Source organism: Terrapene carolina, unplaced genomic scaffold, assembly GCF_002925995.2.
Source record: "Terrapene carolina triunguis isolate 2854851 unplaced genomic scaffold, T_m_triunguis-2.0 Scaffold58, whole genome shotgun sequence".
In the NCBI taxonomy this organism is placed as follows: Eukaryota; Metazoa; Chordata; order Testudines; family Emydidae; genus Terrapene; species Terrapene triunguis.
In genome coordinates, this window is record NW_020664409.1 from 55363326 (window position 1) to 55390135 (window position 26810).

At 41.4% G+C, this 26810-nt stretch overlaps 1 protein-coding gene across 1 annotated transcript; it reads right to left on the reverse strand.

The window, feature by feature from the left end:
• Positions 1 to 312: 312 nt before the first annotated feature.
• VCPIP1 (valosin containing protein interacting protein 1) lies at positions 313 to 25124 on the reverse strand. The gene is made up of 3 exons (XM_024207042.3): positions 22422 to 25124; positions 12785 to 12871; positions 313 to 3551 (listed from the first exon to the last, which is right to left on the reverse strand). Exons 1-3 carry the CDS (start codon positions 25105 to 25107, stop codon positions 2677 to 2679), a joined length of 3648 nt encoding a protein of 1215 aa, XP_024062810.2. The 5' UTR covers positions 25108 to 25124; the 3' UTR covers positions 313 to 2676.
• Between the last annotated feature and the right edge of the window lie 1686 nt (positions 25125 to 26810).

Genomic DNA, 26810 nt, shown 5'->3' on the forward strand with positions numbered 1-26810 from the left:
ACATTTATTGCAAGCTTGCATGAAACTAGGGAAGCTCACATCAAGCTAAAAAATGAGCTTCAATTACAGTTCTCATGCATCCTGGAGTTTTATGAACATTTAACTATACCTTCTTCATATTTCTTTATTTCACAAAGTGAAGGGTTCTGAAAGACATGATTGTTGATGGGTCCCAGACACATGACACTAATTGTGGGCCAAAAACAAAGAATGAATAATCTGCATCTATGTAATTTCTGTTCATATAGGACAGATGTGTGGAAAGATTTAACAAAATAAACCAAACAAAATCCAAGTCAAAACTGTTCTAAGTCTTCCTCTTCAAGCAATAAGATGTGCACACACACCTACTTATGCAGTCCCCCTGAAAATGCAATAGGTAGCTGACAGGTACACACCATCCCTCTGAATAGGATTAAGAAAGAATGGGGTGTAATAAATTTAAAAATGCATAGAAATACCTCGTTCTCCCCCAACACCCTACACATACTTTACTTATGGGGAAGGTTTCTCTCTCCTTTTCCTTGAAGAGATTTTAGTGTGTGTTTAAGAAATTCTTATATCAGCTAGATTCACTAAAATCCAAAGCCACCCACGTACCTCTTCTCTCAACCCTGCTCATTTATAGTGATTTCTGGGAACACTATACTGCTGCTTGTCCCTTTTTCTAACACCTCTCACCATGTGGAAGCTTGTGCTTCTGTCTCCACATTCCATTTCTGTCTCTAGCCTCCAAACAGCTAGGCTGCAGCAATGGACACTAATACAACATCTGAGGTTATGGCAAGCTTCCAGCTGCTGCATGTGCATCCTATTTCTCATTGGATAAGCACGGTCAGTTAATCAATACACCAAAGAGGTCAATTTTGGTGCCAAGTTTACTTCACGTATTGCAATTCTCAACCAAATGACTAAGTTAGCAAAAGGATATCTTTTAAATTAGCATTTATTCATGAAAAGGTGATTTTTGTGTTTCATATGTAAGTAGTGCACTACCTTATTAAATATTTGTTCCCTGTATGAAAAGAGAAAGCCAATATATGATGTTTTAATTACTAGTAATTTAACTAAATTGGGACTATATTTTAAGTGACTTGCTTCAGGTACTTTTCCATATAAAAAAATATGTCCTCCCTTAATTAGGGCATTCTATCATAACGGTGCTTAGAATTTGTTTCTGTTGATGTGACTATAAATGTAAAAAGTAAGGAGATATTTTTCTGAATACAAACATGTTTATAATAAAAACTTACTATCTGTGGAACTAGTAAAAACCCATGTGTGTACACAAACAGACTTCAAGATCTAAATGTTCTGAATTCCTTTGAGGCTGTTTTAACACCTTTTGCCTAATCCACTTTAGCTTAAATCAGAGGAAGCAGCAATAATGCACTTAAAATATGAATATACAAGTAGAAGGCAAAGTGAAATATCAATATAAAGATAAACATTCCATCTTTATGGAGCACGCACAGCGGCTGCTTAAGAACTAGCACTGTAGATCTGATGATATGCTACTTAAGCGGATACCAGCTTTATCATGAACTGATGCAGGGAATTTTGCATCACAAACTGAAGAGAAACCAATAGAAACAGTAGTCTTTATGGGCATTGAAACAGTACATATTTCCTGTTTCCATGGAGTTTAAAAAATGAGCTTCTAGAAGCTCAACTATCACTGGAGAACAGTTTAGAACAATGCAACTCATTCAAGAGCTATTTCTTTCTAGTGAATTCTGTTAATTCCTCATGCTCTGAAAATATTAGCCATTACTTAACTATAGCCACCATTTACCAGTGCTAATAATCAAAATCTTTAAGAACTGATTTGCTATTGATCTGTTGTAACTTCTTACAACACTTTCCAACCTCTTTCTCCCATACCCTAATATCAAAAAAATTGCATGGCAAAAAAGTGCATGCTATCACTTACTAAGAGAGCACTGAAATGGCTGTGTTGGCTCAGACAGCCATGCGTAACTGCACCGCATTCGCTTTGTCTTCATCTTACACTAAGTAGCCTTTTTTCTAATCTTGCTCAAACTGACAATATGAAGAAGTTAGAGAGACCTTAATTATAGTTACTCTTATTCCAAGGTTCTGACAAGCACATACAGGAATATGGATGCAAAAGTGTTTAAATCTAAGGGAATGCCAGCATCATGTAATTAAAGTGTTGTATATATTGTTTTATGAAGTTTAACATACAATTTAATTTCAGTTGCTCTTCTGAAATTAATGTAAATGTCTGTTTACACTATAATTTTGAGTGGACACAGACTTCTGGGATAACACATTAACTTTGTCAATTTTATATTTTTGCTCTGTTCTAGCCTTTTTGGTAATCTTAAACTAGCACTAAGAATCTCACATGGGCTTAAATTTTAAGACTTTCATGGAATTAAAATTACAAAGAACTTTCAATAACCCACATCTACAGCAGATATTCATCTCAGTGCATTCTCTAATAGCTAATTTACAGGTCACTGAGAGCCAGCCTGGGCAGCAGCATGGAATATTAAAAGCTATTGCCAGTCACACACTTGCTATCATGCACTGGATAAGAAGATATAATCTTTGAAACATACAAGATTTAATGACTAATCATTTTATGTGGCCCAGCCAACAAACATTACATTTGAACAGTAATCTCTATCCTTATCAGCTTTCAACCAATCAAGAGTGATCCATCGGCTCAGTTGTATTAGCAATTCCTGCATCTTGACTATCCATCTCCTCAGCCTCCTCAACAGAATTTCCTTTTTGTGCTTTAGGTCTTGTGTGGAATGTTGCTCCCATTGAATTTACCACATTGCCAGCAGTTGTTTCTGTATTTGAATGTTCAGTGCCACCTGTTACGGAAAAAGATTCTGGCAAATTAGCCTGAATGCTGCCAGTTTTAGGTGATGAACTCACCGCTTCTACTTTCCTTTGTGGCAGATCGATTGATGCTGACTGCTCTGCATTCTGATCCCGCAGGTGTCTGTCCATTGATGCCTGAATAGAAGAAACCATTTCCTGTAACTTTTTTCTCTGTGCCTCAATCAAGGTAGGGTCAAGCTGCCTGCTGTCTCTCATTGTCACTACTCCAGGAGCTATGCGGATAAGCTCACTGTTACCAGAAGCAGCTGTGAATATAGAAGGCTCTATTTTAGTGGGACTGGGATTGAAGTCTGTTTCTGTGTTATGCTTTCTTAAAAGTGGTGTTTCCCTGGATTTCTGATCAAGTTGTTGGCTACTAGATGCAGTTCCTAGTGAGTGGCCCTTTCCTTGAAATGCAGTTACATTATGCAGTTGCTCAGACTTCTTTTTTACTACTCCACCGCTACCTAATTTCAGAAGTCCATGTGAAGGACTTGATTCCCTGCTTCTTGAAGTAGCCTCTGCTCGTACTTGACTTAATGCCTCTTTAACCAAGTCTTCAACATCAGGACCAATAGGGAAATGCCCAGCAGCATCCACACACAGCTCTAATCTATCTTCTGCTGCATTATACACAAAGTTTTTACCAGGCAGATATGGAAAAGTACAGTGCTTGCCATCAGCCAGACCTATAGAAAAGATAGGGGGGAAATCAATAATGTTATTAAGACAGACCATTTTTTCTAAAAACATACTTATATTATGCCATCAAATTCAAAATATTAGTTATGGTATCAGAAAACGGTAAAGTGATTATAGTAGACCTATTCAAGTGTGATCAGATGATTTATGCAGGCTTTTCCTGCAGTGACCACCACATTAGGAGTAAACATTCTGTGCTGCTTTACAGCAAACACACAAAGATGCCCCACAACAGGTTGGAACAAAGAATACATGGCAAGATATACAACTGTAATGTGTTATTTGCTTACTCCACAGAGATGGTGAGGTATGAAGCTGAAAGCTGCAGAATATGCTTCCAAGACTCAAATAAATGCTAAGAACCAAGACAACTAATGGATAGGCTGCAAACAGCTGATTTCAGGGCAAGGAATTTATTTTCAGAAATGACTTCATTTTTAAATAATGCAGCTTTTGAACACAAGTTCTAAGTTTCAAGAAGCTGACTCTGATTTAGTGGTAGAGTATGTACTACCACACAGGATTAGAATTCAAGTCTGAATACCAAAGGCTGGGTAATGCTTTTTAGGTAACACGCTGAGTGTCTGGAGGATGTCCCCCAATGAGGACCCTATCTAACAGTTTTAGGAGCAGAAGGTGAAGTTTTCAAAAGCACCTAAGTGACTAAGGATCCTAAATTTCAATGAAAGTCAATATGACATAGGCTCCTCCTACGTGCCTAAATCACTTTTGAAAATGGGACTTAGATGCTTTTAGAAATTTGATCCAGGGTCTTTTAGTATTCTCTCTCAGATTGTAAACTCTTTGGAGCACAGATTTTCTGTCTTTATAAATCAGACAGCACTGATCGTATTGTCATCACTAAACAAACAAAAGATTGAGAGAGTCATATTAGCTGGAGCAATAGTTACCACAACATGGGGATGAATAAAAGATAGGCAAATAAAGGGAGAATCCTCAAGTATCAGAAGACCATCTTCACAGGGCAAGGAAGAGAGTTATACAGATCACAGCATACAATCATTTTCTGAAATTCTAGCAATTTTGAAGAGATCCAGTTTTCCTTAAATTGTTCTAGTGTCTTGTGTGTAGAGGCAGCACAGCTTAGGTTAAAGCAGCCAGTTTCATAAGAGCATCTACAGGATCCTAACACTGCTTTTGGTTTATATTAAGTTAACATTAAATAACTAGTAAGGCACTGTTGAATTGGGGATAGTCTAAAACAGTGTTTCTCAACCCATGGGCCATGACCCAAAAATGGGTCACAAGAACATATGAAAGGGTTGCAAACAAATTTTAAAAATAGATCATATTTGGATACTTTTTTTTTTTTTTTTTAAATAGATGCCACTTGTGCTTTACCGTATGTTAACACTGTGCATACCAATGGTATTGCCACCCTTCCTTCTGCTGGTGGTGGCGCTGCCTTCAGAGCTGGGCAGATGGAAAGCAGCAGCTGCTGGCTGGGTGGTATGGTATTGCCACCTTTACTTCTGTGCTGCTGCTTGCAGCAGCTTTAACTTATTATTTCTATTGCTGTTATTATTACATGTAGGGGGTAATAAGTATTTTGTGGCCAAAATACTTGTGTTTTCTACTTAAGCTATTTACTGGGTCAGTATTGGCCATCAATGTTTACAAATGGGTCCTGGTCCAAAAAAGGTTGAGAACCAGTGGACTAAAACATGCAAGTGTTCAATATAGAATGGCATGAGCCCACAAGAACATTTCCAGATGAGTATTACAAGGAGGCAGCAATTTGAAATAAAATTAACTATAAACTGAGGCCAGACAGAGGTAAAATGTCAAAAAATTTAGTCAATTTTTTCCAGTCAGAGACCTGTAGTAGATATACAAATCTAGCAACTGACAGGGGTATGTCTACACTGCAGTTAGACACCCGCAGTTGACCTGTGCCAGATGACTCGGGCTCACGGGGCTCAGACTAAGAAGCTGTTTAACTGCAGTGTAGACATTCTGGCTCAGGCAGTTGCCCGAGCTCTGGGACTCTCCCACCTTGCAGGGTCCTACAGCTCAGGCTCTAGCCTGAGCCAGAACATCTATACCGCAATTTAACAACCCCTTAGCTCAGATCAGCTGGCACAGACCAGCTGCAGGTTTTTAATTGCATTGTAGACATACCCTCAGTCATTAGAAGTAGGAGGGCAGGGAGTGTGTGCTATCAGGAAGGTTTCTATATTACTGGGTTTTTGGGAGGATTTTAGTAAGCTGTGTTCCCGACAGCATTTAGGCCTCAAGAATATGGATTTTAATAGTTAAATATCTTCTTCTCAGAAAGAGAAATGTCACTGAGTCACAGAATGATGTCTCAGTCCACTACATGCAGTGAGCCTACAAAGTTGTGTGTGGATTTTGTTTTTTGTTTGTTTGTTTGTTATTAAAGAAACATGATTTGTGTTATAAAACTATGTTTGGTGATCTACTGCTCCATTGCCCATCTGATTCTGCAGTGTTCCTGCCAGGGCTGGTTCAAGCAAGGTTGGAGTGCCATGCAGTCATTTTGATTGAGCTTCCAAGCTGTTGTGTAGAAGAAGGGGATATATCCCAACTTCTCATAATGTTCTAGTTGTCACCACAGAACAGACTTGCATGAGCTATTCTGTGTTACATGCAGTGCTGGACTGTAAGCAATAAGACAGCATTTTAGTGTTGGTGGGGCCCTGTGGCTTAGGGACCATCCGTCAACGAAGACTTTGCAGCACTGCCTGAGCCAGTTCTGTTCACTGCAATTCTTGTAATAGACCTACAAAATTTACAATATCAGAAAAGCGGCAAAAATTGGCATATTTGTGGCATTTTCTTTATATGCTCTTGCAATTCTTGAGGGAAAAAAAGCAGAAATTATTCAAGGTAGAAAAATACAAAAACACACAATTTCTTTATATCAAACAGAATGAAGTCAAGCAAGTATTTTGGGAGCATCAACAAAAAAGGCACTAAAATAATTTTAAATATGTTAAATTCATTGTTTAACATTGAACACGGAAAAGACAATGACAAGTATAAAAAGTTGATCACTTATTACAGATCAAGTCAGTCAATATAAGGGCCTATTTGGCTGAAAATATCCTCCACTGCTACTGGTCCAGAGACCTGCAGAGGTGGCAGGCCAAATTCGGTCTTCAAAAAAAATGACATGCACACAGCTCCCATGATGCCAGTGGGAGATACACACCTTCACATATACCCAAGAGCAGAATTTGGCCTCAAATTGCTACCCTCCTCAGTGGCCTCTAAGAGCTTCAGGAATTAAACATCTCTGTCTTTCCAGTCAGACTTAACACACCTGGATTTATATACGCGCACACACACCAATAGTGTCAGGTTCTTGAGATTAAAATAAGAGACCTCTAACGCACATGCTCATGATATTTCCCAAATCTCTCAATTTGAATGGGTTCTTCCCTAACTCACTGAAGATCACTCATCTGGAGTGTATATGGACCCAGAGACATTACACTCATTTCTTGATGACAGGATTGTTCCAGAGGTAAGCCTGATGAAATATGGAGCTATGCAGTTCAAGAAACAGCTCATATGCTTGAGTTCTTTCTTCACTGGTTCTGCAACTTTCATCTAGTCTTAAGAATGTTTCCATAGCAAACTATTTACTCTGAATAAGTGGTCCTGCGGTTTGAAGGCCATGGATAGGATCTGAGAGATTAACTGTATCTATATGCCACTATAAAACTTGATTTTGTATTACTATCACTTACAGAACTTAAAAATACGTGCACTCCTGTTTCTCATTTGAACTGATGATACAAAAATTACAGCTTTAACTTCCCTAGCTTGCACAAAGGAGTAAGTTCCTTCACTGTGTATTACTAGTTACATGACCATAGCAATTTAAAATATCCATACCACTTCAAAGCATTATTTGTAATATAATGTTGATACTTATCCTATTTGCCTACCGTCTTAGACACTAATACTGGAAAAATAATTCATGGCAATGCAGCAACATTCAAATACAAAAGGTGTCTCTCCCCTCACTTTCTTTTCACGTTTCCTTAGTTGGCAATAGTGACTTCTGGGTCAGGCATTTCCTGTCAGTTAATCACCAGCTGGTGTTTGCCTTTAACGCAGGGCCTCAATTCCAGGTGGTTATTAATGAGGGAGGAACAACAATATCAGGAACTGTGGAAATGGCAGAAATGCTAAATGACTTTTTTGTTTCAGTTTTCACCAAAAAGGTTAGTAGTGATTGGATGTCTAATATAGTGAATGCTGGTGAAAATGAGATAGGATCAGAGGTTAAAATAAGGAAAGAACAAGTTAAAAATTACTTAGACAAGTTAGATGTCTTCAAGTCAACAGGGCCTGATGAAATACATCCTAGAATACTCAAGGAGCTGACTGAGGAGATTTCTGAGCCATCAGCGATTATTTCTGAAAAGTCATGGAAAACCAGAAAAATTCCAGAGGACTGGAAAAGGGCAAATACAGTGCCAATCTATAAAAAGGGGAATAAGGACAACCCGGGGAATTACAGACAATTCAGCTTAACTTCAGTACCCGGAAACATAATGGAACTAATAATTAAGCAATCAGTTTGAAAACACCTAAAAGATAATAAGATAAGTAACAGTCAGCATGGATTTGTCAAGAACAAATAGTGTCAAACCAACCTAATAGCTTTCTTTGACAGGGTAACAAGCCTTGTGGATAGGAGCAAAGCGGTAGATATGGTATATCTTGACTTTAGAAAGCCTTTTAATAAATGAACAATGGAAATACAACCTATATGGAGATACTCGAAGGTGGGTGCCAGTGCTTAATTTGTGCCAGGGCTTGCCAGGACTGAGCCCCAGCACCAATGGGCTTGGCACGTCAGTTATGAATGTAAAAGAACTGCTTGAGTCCTGGCACTTCTTTCATTACAAATTAAGCATTGGTAGGTGCTTAACTGGTTGGAAAACCATTCCCAGAGAGTAATCAGTGGTTCACAGACAAGCTGGAAGGGCATATCAAGTGGAGTCTCGCAGGGATCATTTCTGGGTCTGGTTCTATTCAATATTTTAATCAATGATTTAGATAACATCATAGAGAGTACACTTATAAAGTTTGCAGATGATATCAAGCTTGGAAGGGTTGCAAGTGCTTTGGAGAATAGGATTAAAATTCAAAATGATCTGGATAAACTGGAAAATGATCTGAAGTAAATAGGATAAAATTCAATAAGAACAAATGCAAAACACTCCACTCAGGAAGGAACAATTAGTTGCACACATACAAAATGGGAAATGACTGCATAGGAAGGAGTACTGCAAAAAGGAATCTGGGGGTCATAGTGGATCACAATCTAAATATGAGTCAAAAGTGTAACACTGTTCCAAAAAAAGCAAACATCATTCTGGGATGTATTAGCAGGAATGCTGTAAACAAGACAAGAAGTAATTCTTCTGCTCTACGCTGCACTGATTAGGCCTCAACTGGAGTAATGTGTCCAGTTCTGGGTGCCACATTTCAGGAAAGATGTGAACAAATTGGAGAAAGTCCAGAGAAGAGCAACAAAAATGATTACAGGTCTAGAAAACATGACTTATGAGGGAAGATTGAAAAAAAGTGTGTGTGTTTAGTCTGGAGAAGAGAAGACAGATAGTGGACATGATAACAGTTTTCAAGTACGTCAAAGGTTGTTACAAGGAAGAGGGAGAAAAATTGTTCTCCTTAACCTCTGAGGATAGGACAAGAAGCAATGGACTTAAATTGCAGAAAGGGTGGTGTAGGTTGGACATTAACCACCCTGACAGGAAGCTTTTTCTAAGGTGGAATAAATTGCCTAGGGAGGTTGTGGAATCTCCGTCATTGGAGATTTTTAAGAGCAGGTTAGACAAACACCTGTCAGGGATGATCTAGATAATATTTAGTCCTGCCATGCGTGCAGGGGACTGGACTAGACCTCTTGAGGTACCTTGCAGTCCTACGATTCTGTGATTCTATAATTGCCCCGAAACATCCTCTCCATCAGCCATTGTTAGAACAAATTCACTAGCTACACACAATATACCATTCTCCACAGCATAGATTAAGCATGCAAAAAGATGGAAAACCAGAAAGAAACAGATTGTCATAAGATACTTGTCTACAAGTTGTTGGTGCCAAGATTAAGAATTAAGTTGAAAATAGAGGGTATGAAATATCACTGAAGTATTAATGAACTTTACAGATTTGTGTAGAAGAGAATGGGATGAGTTGTGTAGTCTTTATTAATTATAAATCATGCTCATTGTTGTAGGGCTGTCTCAAAGCAAAAACACATTTTTCTATACACTATGATAAAAGTGTATTTAACATACAATGAAGAGATGATTGATGTGGTACAGCTGTTTCAAGCCAGAATCAAGAGTTTAGCTGAGATTGGTAAAACAGAATCTAGAAATAAATCAAGTGGTGAGAAAGCAGAAGAGTGGGTGCTACACTGTAGATGACACCACAAGAACTAAGTTGTACTGTGAGTGCAAAGTCTTGGGTAAGAAAAGCCTAATATTTCAGAGAAGGAACTTAAAGAGAATCAGGTACTATTAATAGCATAACTTCTCAAAAGGAAACATTATTTCACTTGTAGACAACTGTTTTCTCAGATTCTAAAATTAGTTTCTGAAGAATATAAATTTGTTCTATCTTCTTGCTTTGGTCTTTAACACGTCAGATTATTGGCATTTTCAACAATACAAGAACATCCACTTCATATATGGAAACGAACTAACAATATCACCTATGCATTTTAGAGCATGAAGAACAGAACTTTGAAAGCCTTTATATATGAAAAAAAAGTCACTATTTCCTCAGTCTGCAGCCTCATGCCATGCAAAGTTATGAAAACCATGGCACTTAAACCCAGTTATCTTGCATTCAGCAAAGAAGAGCAGCTAACATACAGAAACTATTTTCCTTATTTATGCAGCTCAGGAAGCTTAACTGGAGATACATAGCTAGGGCCCTACCAAATTCGTGGCCATGAAAAACACATCACGGACTATGAAATCTGGTCTTTTGTGTGCTTTTACCCAATACTATACAGATTTCATGGGGAAACACCAGTTTTTTCTCAAATTGGGGGGCCTGACCCAAAAGGGAGTTGCAGGGGGAAATCGCAAGGTTATTTTAGGGGCATCACAGTATTGCCACCCTTACTTCTGCGCTGCCTTCAGAGCCGGGCACCCAGCTCTGAAGGCAGCGCCCTGCCAGCAGCAGCACCAAAATAAGGGTGAGAATACCATACCATGCCACCCTTACTTCTGCGCTGCAGCCTTCAGAGCTGGGCAGCCGGAGAGTGGCGGCTGCTGACGATGGCCCAGCTCTGCAGGCAGCAGCATAGAAGTAAGGGTGGCAATACCATACCATGCCATCCTTACTTCTGTGCTGCTGGCTCTGCCTTCAGTGCTGGGCTCCCAGCCAACAGACACTGCTCTCCAGATCCCCAGCTCTGAAGGCAGCGGCACCGTCAGCAGCAGTACAGAAGTAAAGGTAGCAGTACTGCAAGCCCCCCTATAATAACCTTGTCACCTTTCCCCCGCCCCCCCCCAACTCCTTTTTGGGTCAGGACCCCTACAATTATAACACTGTGAAATTTCAGATTTAAATAGCTGAAATCATTAAATTTGCAATTTTTAAAATCCTATGACCGTGAAATTGACCAAAATAGCCCATGAATTTGGTAGGGCCCTATACATAGCTGTACAGAGACAATTTTAGAATTAAAACTTAACTCTGGGTAACTTTCCTTCATGACTGTGTAATTTTACCTAGAAACAGCTACCAACCTTCATAACCTCAAAATATTTTACACAATTACCAGGCTTACTGCTATTGGAAAGTATCAGAGGGGTAGCAGTGTTAGTCTGGATCTGTAAAAAGCAACAAAGAGTCCTGTGGCACCTTATAGACTATAAGGTGCCACAGGACTCTTTGTTGCTATTAGAAAGTATCCCATACATAATTACTTTATTATACCCAGATTAAGTTTTAAAATAAATATTATTTAGTCATGTAAACTATCTTTAGGTTGCTACGTTGTGCCCATCACTATGGCATCTGAGCACATTCTATTCTATTAGTAAGAATGTAGGGAAATTACAGAAAAGGCCCAAAACAGTGTTCTATTGGCAATCACTGGTAGGGTTTGCCTCTTCACTGCTGGTTTCTTCTGCAACCTAAGAAGCAGTATAAAATGCAGCTGCAGACTCTGAAGTGCTAATGTTACAGTGAATCAGTACTTTGAGGGGGAAGAATGGGTGGTCACAATGGAGATGTGATTTGCTCCAGATTCTATGGGATTTTCAGACTCTTAACACTTAGCCACTTATAGCTGGTTCCCCCTGTAAGATGTAAGAATTTCAGAATCCTGCCAAGTGCCATGCCATTTTTAAGGAGAAAGTTTCTTGGAGAAATTCAGAAGGGTTGTTTCCATGACTGAGAAAGATTGATTTCAAGTGACTAAGCAAATCTGCTCCACATGACTAACAAGAACCGGAGCCAGTTTGTAATCCCACAGACAACTGTTGGTAACCCCCTTTGTGAATCACAATCCATATGTTGAGAACCCCTACTCTAAAAAGTTACAAAGTAGTATTTCAAGAAATAGAGGCATTTATTCAAGCTACCATGAAAACCAACTATCGGTTGGTTCAGTTTATATGATTGCAGTTCCTGTGTTAAAGTTAGTGAAAGAAAGTGAATATGTACCTGGTGCATTTTAATTGTGTTTTAAAAACCAAGCAAATGAAAAGACTCTTGCTAAACCTTGGTTTTTTGGACACAATCATCATCTACACATGCAAGTTCCAAGCCTAGGCTCTGGGGTTTCCATGGTTCAGCAGTCACAGATCTAAATGTTTGATGCGTGAAGTCCTACAGATTTAAATAATTTTAACCTGAACATGTTGTTTAAAATGTTGTTTTCTCAAATAGCATGCTTTTTACTGCATTGTCCCCCTATTTTGGTACTTTACTAATTTTTTCCATTTAATTTATTCTAAGAAATGAGGGAGCATTAGAAGTTGGTATGGCATTATTAAATTGAGAGAATGTGTTATGGCAGTGCAGCTTAAGATCTTGACTATATTAAAAAATACAAATTTAGGATGCTTGAGGTGCAAATACCTCAGTATCAATTTTCTCATTCTTAATGATTTGAGAAGATACACTCCAAGATTTTAATAATTTTAACCTCAAAGTTAGAAACAAACTGTACCGGTAGTTTTCTTCATTATGCTGTAGAACACCCCACCCTGCTGAAACAAGTGAGGAAGCCCCTTTGCATATGACCAAACATCTTCTCCTGTAAGACAAAAAATAGAGTAATAGTTAGAAGCAAGCAGTCATATTTAATGACACAGGGTAAAATTTTCAATAGTCACTGTTTGATTTATGCCAGGGCTTACCAGGGCTGAGCCCCAATACCTCTAGGCGTGGCAGTTCATAGCCCCGGACCTCTGGGCTTGCTGCATCAGTTATGAATGTAAAAAAATTGCTTGAGCCCTGGCACCTCTTTCATTACAAATTAAGCACTGTCAAGAGTGTCTAAGGGATTTAGAAACTTAAGGCTTATTGAAAGATGATAGGACTTAGCACCCAAAGTAACTTAGGTCCTTTTGAAAAATGTTACCAACAGTCCAGACACAAGTACTCTTTACACTTAAGAACACAAATAGAAAGGAAACATTAACCCTGGTGTCCCAGCCATCTCCTAACTCAGGTGGCACGATTTTATATCTCATTCAAAGGATACTACCTTTAACAGTGCAGCATCTCTTAGGACTGTAGAGAGGCAGCATAGTTTAGCACGGACCATGCAAGGGTCTGGAATCCCAGAAACCCTGGCTTCTGGTCCCAGCTCTGCCAATGATTTAAGAAGGGAGCCCAGCAAGTCAGTTAATATCTCTGCTTCTATTTCCCATCTGCAAAATAAAGAAAATGTCAACCACTTACCTGCCTCACAGGAATGAGAAGTGATTTAATTAGCATTGTACTGTGACCAACTAGGTCAATAGACATTATTACTGCCCTATACAGGGCTTTGGAGCTGTGCTCCGGCTCCGCTCCAGCTCCAGGCAAAAACCTGCAGCTCCACTGCTCCGCACTCCAGCTCCGGGCTCTGCTCCAAAGCCCTGCCTATCAGTATTTAGTATCAGCCCAAATTCTGGAGTGGAACTTGAACCCAATCTTCTGGCCCAAAAAAAACTTAAACTGGACAATTAATTTTTTCATTCTAAAAAAGTGAAATGGAAAAGTTTTCAGAGACTTAAAAAGGAAAAAAATAGTCTAAGAGCCGCCTTCTGCAGATCTTGCATTCTAAACAGCCACGTATTTCTCTGTCTTAACTCTCCATCAAATCTTGTCAGCTGAAGCAATGTCAAATAATAAATAGCACCAAGGAAATAAGTTAACTGTATCTGCTATTTGGGGAGACAGTATGTTTGAAAGATGCCATAAAATATCACCCTTCAGTACTTTTTCAGTCAGTAGGGGATACAAGCTAAAACATAAAGTAAGGTAAACTAGAGAGTAGCACACTTCATAGCTTCTTTAGGCTGAGCTCATTACCCACACCAGGCGCTTCTTGCATTCCTCTATGTCCCCACCCTTGTTCACAAGCTCCATGCGTGCTAGCCTCCCATCCCCCTTAATTTCAGGGACTCCCTGCAATTCCCTCCCAACCTACCCATGCTAAGAGCTCCCTCCTTCACCACATGGCAGGTGTTCTGTGTGTCACCCATTAGGCCACCCCCCAAGCCAGGGGCTCCACGCATGTCCCATTCTCCCAGTCCCACTTTCTCCTCCACTCCCATTTTTATTTCTTTTCTTTCTGTTTGGGAGAGAAAATCATTTAGGGTGGCAGCATTTTAAAACTACTGGGAAGCGAGGCAGAGTTGAGATGGTGAGGTATTGTTATGCTAGAAGTCAAGTATCAGGAGGTAGCCATATTAGTCTGTATCCACAAAAACAAGGAGTCCAGTGGCACCTTAAAGACTAACAGATTTATTTGGGCATAAGCTTTCGTGATCGAAATGGCCCTGTCAACACTGGTTCTCCATTTGTGAGGTAACTCCCTTCTCTTCATCTGTCATTATATAATGCCTGCATCTGTAATTTTCACTCCATGCATCTGAAGAAGTGAGGTTTTTTACCCACGAAAGTTTATGCCCAAATAAATCTGTTAGTCTTTAAGGTGCCACCAAACTCCTTGTTGTTTTTATGCTAGAAGTTGTTAATGCCTGTCATCAACCAGATCTTTGATCTATAGACCCTTGCAGAGGGGGTTGAAGCTAATGCTCAATGTGTCCACACCCACACCCACCCTTTGCTTTTTCTGATTTTCACAAAAATCAATTGGGGTCTGACAACTGATGCCTAGACCATTCCCTGAAATTCTGGAATTGATCAGATGCACTGTTCAAAAATTATCATGTTACAAATAGATAGAAATGCCATTGAGTTGAGCAGAAACCTTGGTTCTCTCAACCGACAAATAGGATGACACACTATTGCTTCTGTTCAAATATTTTCTCACCTATTTTTTAAAAAAAATACTTTCTATCACTTCAATCAGAGAAGTTGCCACTACTCTTTTAGAAGCAATTATATTATAAGATTTCACAGTTCCTGCAATGCAAGCTCCACAGATCTAGGCAAGTCTTAGGGCACATTTTCACTGGCAGCGCTTTAATGCTGTTTAGTCGCAACATAGCACTGGGAGAGAAAAAAACAAAACAACACACACACACACACCCCTCCACGAGGGGGAATAGCTCCCAGCGCTGGTGCACTGTCTACACTGGCACTTTACTTGCAGCGCTCAGGGGGGTGTTTTTCACACCCCTGAGCAAGAAAGTTGTAGGGCTGTAAAGTGCCAGTGTAGACAAGCCCTTAAGTTATCCAAACAAAAATGTTAGCAGCTAGTAGAAAAACGATCTGATACACCTCTACCTCAATATAACACTGTCCTCGGGAGCCAAAAAATCTTACCGCATTATAGGTGAAACCGCGTTATATTGAACTTGCTTTGATCCACCAGAGTGCGCAGCCCCGTCCCCCCCGGAGCACTGCTTTACCGCGTTATATCCGAATTCATATTATATCGGGTCATGTTATATTGAGGTAGCGGTGTATTTAAAACTCACAGTTTTGCCATGATCATGAACTATGACACTGTAAGCTCTTTGGGGTAGGGAGCGTCTTTCTGTTCTGTTTGTAAAACACCTAGCACATTGTAGTCCTGGTCCATGACTGAGACTTCTAGGTGCTATGATAATACAAATTAATAATAATAATATTCTAAAGACAACAATCCAAGATAATGTTCCAAATTTTAATCAATAAGGTTGCAGAATGTATATGAACTAAAACAGACCAGATTAAATGGCTTTAATGCCATACTTCCATATCCATCTGCTTTTATGATGGTTTGAAATCAAACAATTTAACACTTCAACAAATTCCATTGCACTTCTTAAAAAAAAAAAAAAAACTCACTTTAAAAAAAGTGTATTTTCCCTACTCTTTGTAGTCAAAGGCTGAAAGGTGTTTTTTGCACAAACTTTCCAGAGTTCATCCTCTGGCTGAGAGCAGAACTGGCAAATTTCATCCTGGCAGGTGAAAGTTATATGCAACTCATACATGCCATTTACAATGAAAAATATTTATGCAACCTTAACTATAGGTCTTGCTATATTGCATCTATAAAAAGCTGCCCCTACTAAAAAAAAAATAAGAGGAAGTTTAAGAAGGCTGGTAGTTGATGAGGTTCCAAATCAAGAAGACTGTTTCTTGATTCTAAATACCTGTTCAAAGCCAGCAAATACCTAGTATCTCAAGTGAAGCACTGATGGAGATTGTCAATGGGCCCAAAGTCCCTTTGGCTGGTTTTTACTAATCATAAAGACCATGGAACCATCTCATAGATCAGAGGTTGGCAACCTATGGCCCGGGGGCGACATCCGGCCCTTCAGACATTTTCATTTGGCCCTCGAGCTCCTACCGGCTGGAGAGCGGGGTCCAGGGCTTGCCCCGCTCCGGCGCTCCAGCCAGGGGCTTGCCCCACTCCGTGCGTGCTGTGGCTGCGTGCGGCTCCTGGAAGCAGCGGCATGTCCCCCCTCCAGCTCCTATGCGTAGGGGCAGCCAGGTGGCTCCGCATGCTGCCCCTGCCGAGAACCGCGGCCAATGGGAGCTGCAGGGGCGGCACCTGCAGACAGGGCACAGAGGAGCCGTAGGGGAGACATGCTGCTGCTTCCAGGAGCTGCTTGATGTAAGCACCACCTGTAGCCTGCACCCCTGACACCCTCCCGCACCCCAAACCCCTACCCCAGCCCTGATCCCCCTCCTACCCTCTGAACCCCTTGGTCCCAGCCCAGAGTACCCTTCTTCCCCCCCAACGCCTCATCCCCAGCCCCACCCCAGAGCCTGTAGCCCCAGCCCAGAGCACCTTCCTGCACCCTGAACTCCTCATTTCTGGCCCCATCCCGGAGCCCTCACCCCCTCCTGCACGCCAGCTGGAGCCCTCACCCCCTACCACACCCCAGCTCCCAATTACTTGAGCATTCATGGCCCACCATACAGTTTCCATACCCAGATGTGGCCCTTGGGCCAAAAAGTTTGCCCACCCCGTCATAGATGGTTGCTCACCTCTCTAAGTGCACCCCAAATCTTGGAAAAGCTAACAAAATACAGTAAATATTCTTGCTTTATAGATACTCATTTTCATTTAGGCTAGGATTTTTAAAGGAAAATAAGGGAGTTAGGAACTCAAATCACATTGAAAGGATTTGAATTTATTTCCCATAGGTGCCTTTGAAAATCCCCAAACATTAAGCTACAGGCTAGTTTTTTTTTTTTAATCTAACGCACCGTTATAAAGAGAAGCAAAATTAAATTCAGATAGGTGCTCTTCGTTTTATAGAAAGGCATATTATGATGACATTTAAGTGTTCCCTTAACTGTTACTAATATTAACATATTAAAAAAAGAGAACATTTAAAATGTACTTTTCACCCTTATGATATGCTGCATTTATTTTTTGAATATTAACCTTTGTCAGTAAAAAACTCCTAATAGTTTCACTTTCTTTCTCATGAGTTTTGCTTCCCAGTTGTTACACACTACAGTATTCTTGTTGAGTTCACAACACTGCCAGGAAATAAAACTTCTGTTTCCATTTAATTAAGATGTGGTCCTAACAATTCTGCTCATGTTAAATTTAACAACCTTTTTATTTCTTTTTTTTAAATATCTAGACTGTGTATGAAGAGAGTCTAATTGCAAGAAGTATGAATAATGCCTCTGAATTATAGCACATAGAGTCCATCTTACACTTTTACAGTTATTGATTAATTACAGCAAGGCAGAGCTTCAAAAATTAACAGCGGTATCAATTAATCTAGAGATCAAGGCTACTAATCATGGTGAAAAATACTTTTGCTACCATGCCTCCTGCAATTTAAAATGACTAACATTTGTACACTGTTCATTCTGTATTGTATTTAGGTTTGGCAGAATTCAATTTTTTTTTTTTTTTAAATAGTTTTGACAGATAAACATCTGTGGCTGCCGTATGTCAGATGACTTGGGCTCGCAGGGAATCAGGCTAAGGGGCTGTTTAATTGTGGTGTAGACATACAGGCTCAGATTGGAGCCCAGGCTCTAGGACCCTGTGAGGAGGAGGGACAGAGAGCTTGGACTCTAGTTGAGCCCAAACATCTATACCACAATTAAACAGCCCCTTAGCCCTAGCCCTGTGAGGCCAAGTCAGCTGACACAGGCCAATCACGGATGTTAAATTGCAGTGTAGACATACCCTTTATGGATCCAGAGCACCACTCTACTGCTCAGAGCTTTCCCAAGCAGCAGCAAGCCGAAATCATGGTTGCCCACAGGGTTCTGAGTAACTAATACATTGATAACTAATGAAATATAATTTTGACTCTGCTGCAGCTTGGGAACGCTATGACCAGCAGCAATGCAGGCATTACAGCTGCATAAGGCTTCAGACAGACAGTACTGCATCATTTTACACTCTGTTCATATTTGGAAGGTTCTCTTCTTTCCACAGTCTCTTAAGAACTAGAAACTTTTAGTTTAAAAAGCTTTGATTTTGCTGAATTAAATGGCATTCAGCCAGGAAAGATTCCTGTTGCCCCAAGCAAGTGGATTTTTGAAGCACTGCAGCAAAGGAGTTTCTTAGTTTATATGCTCTTTTATGTAACATTAAGAAGGACTATGTATCAGGAAAGAACAAGGATGGAGAAGACAGCTCACACTATAGTAGTGTCAGCCATTGGAAGAAACATATGAAAAGGTTGTGACGCTTTAATGAAGAGATCTCAGATGAGAGGAAGAAAATGTATCATTGCATCTGGACAGATTTATTTTAATGGTACTATAATGCTGTTTGCAATTCAAGTATTTGTAAGTTACCTTTTGGGTCTATACATTTGTCCTGTGTTGCTGGGTTAGGTTCTTTTCAATGCTCAGAAGATGGGTTTAATGAAACAGCCCATTAATCTGGCAGATCATGCAATAGGATTTAGAAACTGCCTCAGGACTCCACATATCAGAGATGATACTCTTAGTAATATGTTGGAGTATGCTGATTACACAGTGGTTATGGATTCCTTAAGAGCAGACTTCTGTACTTCAGCTTCAGATATGGCTGCAAGAATGGCAGTCTTGTATTCACAGGAAGCATATGCACCTGCTTTTTTTCAACAACAGGAATGAGACAGCCTAACCTATATTTATTTTATATATATTTCAATGACACCCCAACAGTCAGTTCATGCACTGGGAGGAGAGGACACACACAAAAATCAGCTACCTGAGCTTTCAGCTTAGGCCTGACTACACAAAGAAGTTGCCTTGTTTTAACTGAAATCAGTTTTAAAATCAGTTTAGTTAAACTAGTGCAAGCCCCTATATTGACACATTTAGCAGTTTAAACCTGGTTATATCAGCTTATCCAACACCTGCTAATTTACCAGCACAAGCCAAACCGATCTAAATAGATTTCAACCTGGCTTGTGAGAGCCCACAAAGGGTTTTGCAATGGTTAAACTAAATTGGTTTAAAAAGACACCTTTAGTTAAACCGGTGCAACTCTGTGTTTAGAGTAGGTCTTTGGGAACAGAAAGTAGTTCCTGTGTATGGTGTGGGCTTCTAAATTTTGAGCCAGGCAAAAATGGGGAAGAAAGCTAGAGCCAATTTTTCACAGGTCAGATATAAAGTGTAAAGCAAAAGTCCAAAAACAAAATAATGCAAAGTATCCAGTTTAAAGCTCTGTAAAAAACATCACAATTTAGAAGTTAGTTGAACACAGCATAATGCTCCAGAGAAAGCTTGTCAAGATCTTTAATTAACTTATTGATCTAGAAATACTTGCACCAGAAAGAGAGCTTTTAGTCAATCAAATAGGCTGAACTGGTGTCCTTCCATTAAAAAGCCTGGATATGGTTTTCCCCAGTGTCGAAGAAAAGTTTTCCAGCATCCAGAATGATCAGCAACAGATTTTCCAAAATGGATTTTCCTTGTAATCATGAAAATGTAAAACAGAATTTTCAGACATGTCTCTTCTCTCTCTCTACCTCATCTATCTACCAAGTCTATAGGATTTTATTGACAAAAGCAAATACTATGCTATCCTCTCTCACTCTGTAAAAAGAGGCGCACAGACGCTTCAGAATTTGTAACACTGTAGCTAGGTGGCAACTGAGAAACTATCACTTACATAGCCCCATATAGCATGATGGCTGAAAGCATCACATCTGAAATGCTCCCAGTCCTCTGCATCCCAAGAATATTACATTCTTTTCCTGTGAAAAATTAAAATTTATAAAAACAAATTGTTTGAAGTCTTAGCTGCCTGCTCAATTAATGAATGGAACTAAACAGCTGTAATACAGTAGCAAGCAGCCAGTTGTCAGCACAAATTCCCTCCAGAAGTCATTAGAATAAAGTACAGTACGGTTTTGATCAAAAGAGTGACTATGTAAAAATAGCATCTTACTCAATGGTTTTGTTCTATGTAATCTGTCGTAGCTGTTTACTTTTAAGAGAAAAAATAAGTGTGTGCTACCATTTATTCTATTAACCCTGAAAAGCTAATACAGCCATAAGAGAGTGAGCTGGATTCTTTTTCTAGCTTGTACATCAACAAAACTGTTAACCAAGCTCCAAATGCAGAATCTTGAACTAGTGATGTGAGAGTCAAAGAATAACTTGAGTCTCTGATCCCAGGCTGAGCTTGCAGCATTCACAATTTAACAATACACCTCTACCTCGATATAACGCTGTCCTCGGGAGCCAAAAAATCTTACCACGTTATAGGTGAAACCGCATTATATTGAACTTGCTTTGATCCACCAGAGTGCGCAGCCCCACCCCCCTGGAGCACTGCTTTACCGCGTTATATCCGAATTAGTGTTATATCGGGTTGCGTTATATCGAGGTAGCAGTGTATTTACTTGTAAACAAAGCAAGTTTGATACAGAAGTCATTGGAACAAATGTAGAATGCCAGAGTGCTTTTTTGAGCGTCAGTTGTCACTGCATTTTCAAGAGTATTTTCTGGGGATCTTGTTATACATTCTGAGTGAGTATTTTAGAGCTCCATCTTAAAGGAAAGCAGTTTTTAACCTAGACTAGTCCAAAATGGGCCCTTGAGGTTGTAGCACATATGCCAAGCTAATGTCTTGGCTGGTGGTTCAAAATGCTATCATACAGGAGATCTGGGTGTAGACAGACTCATAAGAAAGCAAAATAATAAGGTGTAAGCTTCTGTCACTGCACTCTCGGATTATGAAATTGTTTTGTTTTTAAATATTACATTTTACTTTGTGTTAGCCAAACTAATTCCAGGCAAAGGAGAAGGCCCATTCCAACAAAACACTCTAAATATTACTACTCTGTATGCTTGTCCAGCTAATGTACTACAGTGAACGTTGTACTTCCTGGAAATAAGTGAGAGGAATTGTTGCACTGAGTAATGCAAAGCCATTTCAGCTTAGCACACTGGTACATTACTGGGACAAAAACAGAGCAGAGACAATGGGAAAAGAGGAGGCAGAACAGAAATAAATAGAAGAAAGGAAAAATAAAAACTATCAGTACTAGAAACAGTCTCTCTTGTCAGCCACCAGAAGTTTAGACATCAGGAAGTGAGAGAAGCACTGAAAAAGGCCTGAGTCATCTGAGTCAAGGTAGGAAAAATGAAAATAAGATGACAAGAAAAAGGAAGCGGTGAAGAGTCCCTTCTTCTGGCATTATGAATACCTCAAATTCACATTTTTCAATTGTTTTCAAGTGAAGCTTCTCCAACTTACTGGTTGATTTGGGACTCAAATATATTCAGCTTCTTTCTTTGGTATCTATTGCTTCTCCTCTGCTTACATTAAGACAATTACAATACCCAACTACTGTTCCTCACTATGTTTCAGTCTAGCATCAACTTAGCCAAGGTGCAATGTTGCACTGACTTCACTGACCAGTGTAACCTTTTGTGTGGCAAGCTGTAAGGCTTTATCTCTGTACAAAATTAAGAGTTTAGATAGCATCCAAACTTCCAATTAAACAAAAGCTGTAATTATTTTCTTCTCATCCCCTTAGCCTGCATCCATCCTTGCATCCTCTGAAGTCTGGGTGAGGGTGGGAAGAGTAACTTATGTATACAACAAATTTTACCTTCAGAAGGGACTGGGGGGAAAAACAGAATGAGCTCAGAGAGGGCTCCACAAAGACATAGAGTAGAAGGTATTTTCTGTATTGTGTTAAAAAAAAAAAAAAAATGTATGAACTATAGATACCTCACAAGACAAATTAAATACAAATTAAAGTTAGTCTTACCCATTAATGTTGCTAGAAGACACAATGAGTACATTTCTTTATCAACTTGCTCTTGCAACTCCTTGGAAGATATTTTACTGGTTACTGCAACATCTTCATATTTCACAGCATGAGTTGAGGGTGCTGAAGTAGACTGACTACCTTCTTCCTTACCTTTGAAGATCTCTATAGTTATTTTATCACCATGCTGCAAGGGAACTGGCTCGTTTTCCATTCCTTCCTTGGGTGGCAGAAGCTCTTTGGGAGGAAAGCCATAGCGAATACATTGCAAGTATGGAGGAATATTAAATTCTCTGGCTATACTTTCCTGCAGCTCCACGAATGTGGTTGTGGACTTCAATGTAAGCATAGACTGTCGCCCATCATTTGTTGTTATTCGGATCTTCTTTTCTTTTGTAGAAGTTGGAGAATAAGGGGTCTTTGTAGGCGTAGCAGGAGCAGATGATGGCCCATCACGAACAGCGGCAGGGGAAGTAGTCCTAGGTTGCCCTTTTTGTTCTTGTTTTAATTTTTCAGTTTTCCGTTTCTGCATTACAGAAGCCTGGTCTGCAATGTTCTGTTGAATAGTTCTTTCAGTTTTACTCATATTTAACTCTTCCTTGTGCAAAGTTTTCATTTTCTGTCCAGTAAGAATAATTTTGGTTGGAAGTTGCGACTCTAAGTCTTGTCCTTGTTGTATATCATCAGCTCTTTGCGCATGAGCACTATCAATATTTACAGGAGTATAATCATCAGGGTTCTTTTTGGCAGTCTGATGTAATATTGTATTGACAACTTTCTGAACAAGAATCTCACTACCAAATTCACCAGGAAAATGTTTGGTAACAAGTTTCATTGCAACATCATACACATTACTGTTAAGAGTTGTATCACTTTCATACTGGAACCAATATACAGTCTCTCTCACCACTCTTCCACCCCATTCTAAAGTAATAGGAAAGGCTTCAGGGAGATTGTCATATTCTTTACCATCCCAATAGTGCTTGAATCCACAGCCACATTTGCCACCAGTGGATCTAGTATTAGTTCTGTCCCCATCCAGATACACAACAGATCCATCTCCCCTGACACGACGCACCAAGGTACCATGACACCAGTTACAAGCAGTCAAACTACTCAGACTGTAGTCTGGTACCAGGACATCCTTCACAGAATTATAAGAGCACACCAAACTGTTCAGAGGGAAACTGTAATTTTTGTCAGGCCTCAGCTGGCCATGGGTACTTTTGGCCAGGTTATACAGTTTCCCTCCTGGAGCCAGCCATTCTGGAGGAACATGAAGCTCTGAAAGGGCACCACAGATTAGACACTTGTGAAGGCGGTTATCCACGACTGCTTTTTTGGCAGCTGCAGTAACATCTTCAGGCTGAACTCCTATTACACCAGTCCTTCTGTAAAAATACTGATGTACATCAGCTACTAAACTGGGATGAATACCATGCTTATTCATGAAAACCTCTTCCATTGCAGCAACCAGCCTCAGTAAGTATTTGTCTTGCAAACTTCTATCTCCTCCAATCACACAACCATCCTCCTCCAGTTTGATGTACTTTTTGATGAGATCCTGAGGAACTCCCCAAGCTTTAGGAAGTAATTTCATAGGCAGTTTCGGTAAAGCAGCACCTTTTATTCCAACCAGAGGAATATAATGGTTACGTCCAGAGCTACTCCAGGCAATACAGATAGGTTTGTTCAACATGCCATCTTTTCCCATGCATTTCTCTACCGGTACCAGCCCAGGGAGGAAAGTGGCTGAGTAATCTCCAGAACTGCGCATTCCACTCAAGGAATCCAGCAAGATGATGGGCCGGTGAAGCACATTGGCCAAACCAAAGATGTGAATGTTTCGCAGGCCCAATGGCACACCTTCTGGAGGGACAAACAAAGGGTCACACTCATTGATTATGTCCTCCCACTCTACTGCGTCAATGAAATCATGGAATAGAGCCTTGTAGCGGCTCAGGTTCTCCTTGAAGTGCTTCTTCAGGTTCTCCCGGAGAGCATGCCAGAACAGCTCCCTGCCCACCAGTGCCCGTGAGACAGCATGGACCAGGCAGTGGCCGTCACCATCCACGTGGACAGGGATCAGGCAGTCCTGGCTGTTGTTGGCTTTCTTGATGTCCTCCAGGGTGTCATGCAGGTAGAGGAGGCTGCCGGAGCGGTCCTTGCCATAGCCCATAGTGTCAACATGCTCGGGCTCGATGAGGAAGGCGCGGTCGCCCAGGAGAGCACAGTCAAAGATATCCCCCTGGTTCATCTCGGTGAGAAGCTTGGCCTTGCCCGTTTGCTTGTCCATGCCATAGCGGGCCAGGATGGGGGAGAGCAGCTTGCAGTGGTAGTTGGACAGGCCCATAACTTTGACCAGCTCCGTGTTCTTCCTGGGGGGCCCCCCGCCGCTCACCCCCAGCAGCGCGTTCCGCAGCAGGTTGTGCAGCACCAGGTCCGGGTCCGTCACCTCCTCCACCCCCAGCAGCTGCCGCTGCTCGTGGCGCTGCCCGCAGTCCGTGCACTCGATGCTGCCGCTGCTCAGCGGCCCGTGGGCCGGGAAGAACAGGCGCGCCTGGCAGCTGGGGTCCGGGCAGGTTCCGGAGAAGATGCGCCGGTCCCGCTTTTTCGAGACAGGCGGCGGCGGCTGCTGCTGCTGCTGCTGAGAAGGCGGAGGAGGAGGCGGCGGCGGTTGGGACATCGCTCCGCAGTGGGCAGTCTCCCCCCCTAGCTTCTCTCCCCTCACAAGCTCATCCCCTCGCCCCGGGTAACGGCCGGAGCCCGACGGATTCCGCCCCTTCCCCCAACCGCGGCGCACCAAGCCTCCCACGGAACGCGGAAGCCACCGGCACCACCGCTTACTGCTTCTTCACTGCCCCGGCCGTTGCCTGCAATGCAACGGCCTTCCACGCAGACGGCGCAGGCGCGACGCTGCTCAGCCAGCCGGGAATTGTAGTTTTCTCCGCGAGAGGAGCCAGGCTGTTGGCAATAGGAGATTGGATAGTTCCAGAACTACAAGTACCGTCATGCAATGCGTTGGGAAGGGTACGGGAGAGAGAAGAGGTAGGCGAGATTAGCTCCCAATGGTTTCTGGGAGATGTAGTCTTTTGTGTTGGTCACCGGGTCGGCAGGGGAGGAAGCTTGCGGAAGAGGACACAATTCCTAGAATGCTTTGCGGTATCCTGTTTGCTTCCCGTTTTTTCTGGGTTGGGGAAGGGTAGCTGCTGCACTTAAGGTGACACACGCCCGTCGCCCAGTGTGACTCAGAGCCTGGTAGCCAGCCCAGCACAGGCGGTGGGGACTGGCGCTCCCAGTGAGCAGATCCTTGTCGCCGGCGGCCAGGAACGCCTGGCTCTCTCCTTGCCCGCCTCTGACTGCGGCTGATGAGCCCCAGCCAGCTGGGCCACGAGAAGATGAAGGCGCTTTAGGGCCAGTGTTATAAAGCCTGGTGCACTAATCATACAGGTGGAGCAGGAGAGAAGACATTAGAAAGGAGCTGCACTTTGCGAGGGTACTGAATCTTCAGTAGTTGTCCTTCTACATGCCCCAGCAAGCCCCTGGGCATCATGGGGACTCCATGCAATGCTTCGGTGAGGGACAAGGCAAGGAGGGGAACAGGTTGCGATAGAGGGACCTAGACTGAGAAAGGAGCTAGACTGAGAAATGGCCAAGAATTTTCCAGCATCTCAGGATCTATACAGGGCATCCCACAATCTAGACATGGTGCGGCAGATGGCAGCTGAACTGGTTCGGCAGATGAGAATCACTGCAGGCTTGAGCTGGGGCAGTTTTCTGGATGCTAGTAAAAGCTACAATCAGTATTTCAAAAGGATAAATGTGGCCTCACAGGCAGGACTTATATTAAAGGGGGGAAAGATGGCCATACTCTTCCAAACTCAGCCCCCCCCTCATCCTATGAGTCATCAGAATGAGACACTGCTCACCCTTGCATCTGAAGAAGAGAGGTTCTTACCCACGAAAGTTTATGCTCCCAATACTTCTGTTAGTCTTAAAGATGCCACAGGACCCTCTGTTACTTTACACTGCTCACAGTAGATTGTGTGGATATTCAAAATACAATTGTGCATGCTTTGTGAGATCCACTGGGCTCCTGGAGCTTGGCTCCCCTTCAAGCATATTCAAGTGTCATGTCAGGCTCCTTGGGCTTGGCTCCTTCTCGATTGGAGGGTGGGAGATTAACAAAGAAAAGGCGGCATCTCCCATTTGTCACTTATTTGTGGCACTAAAATGAGATATCACAGTAAATTGTGCAGATCTGTGATTTTCATTTCTCAGGTAAGAACGCAGAGAGACATAGGTAATAGTGTTGGCATTTAAATTATCATCACTGGACACCTGAAATAACATCACTAAGATGAAAGGGGCAGTTCACACCTCTCTGAG

Excerpts from the sequence above, each read along its gene's own strand:
- VCPIP1 (XM_024207042.3), bottom strand. The coding sequence starts at position 25,107 with ATGTCCCAACCGCCGCCGCCTCCTCCTCCGCCTTCTCAGCAGCAGCAG. Across the intron at positions 12,872-22,421 it reads TCTTCTAGCAACATTAATGG|GAGAAGATGTTTGGTCATAT; the intron begins GTAAGACTAACT and ends TTTGTCTTACAG. Across the intron at positions 3,552-12,784 it reads CATAATGAAGAAAACTACCG|GTCTGGCTGATGGCAAGCAC; the intron begins GTACAGTTTGTT and ends TCTTTTCTATAG.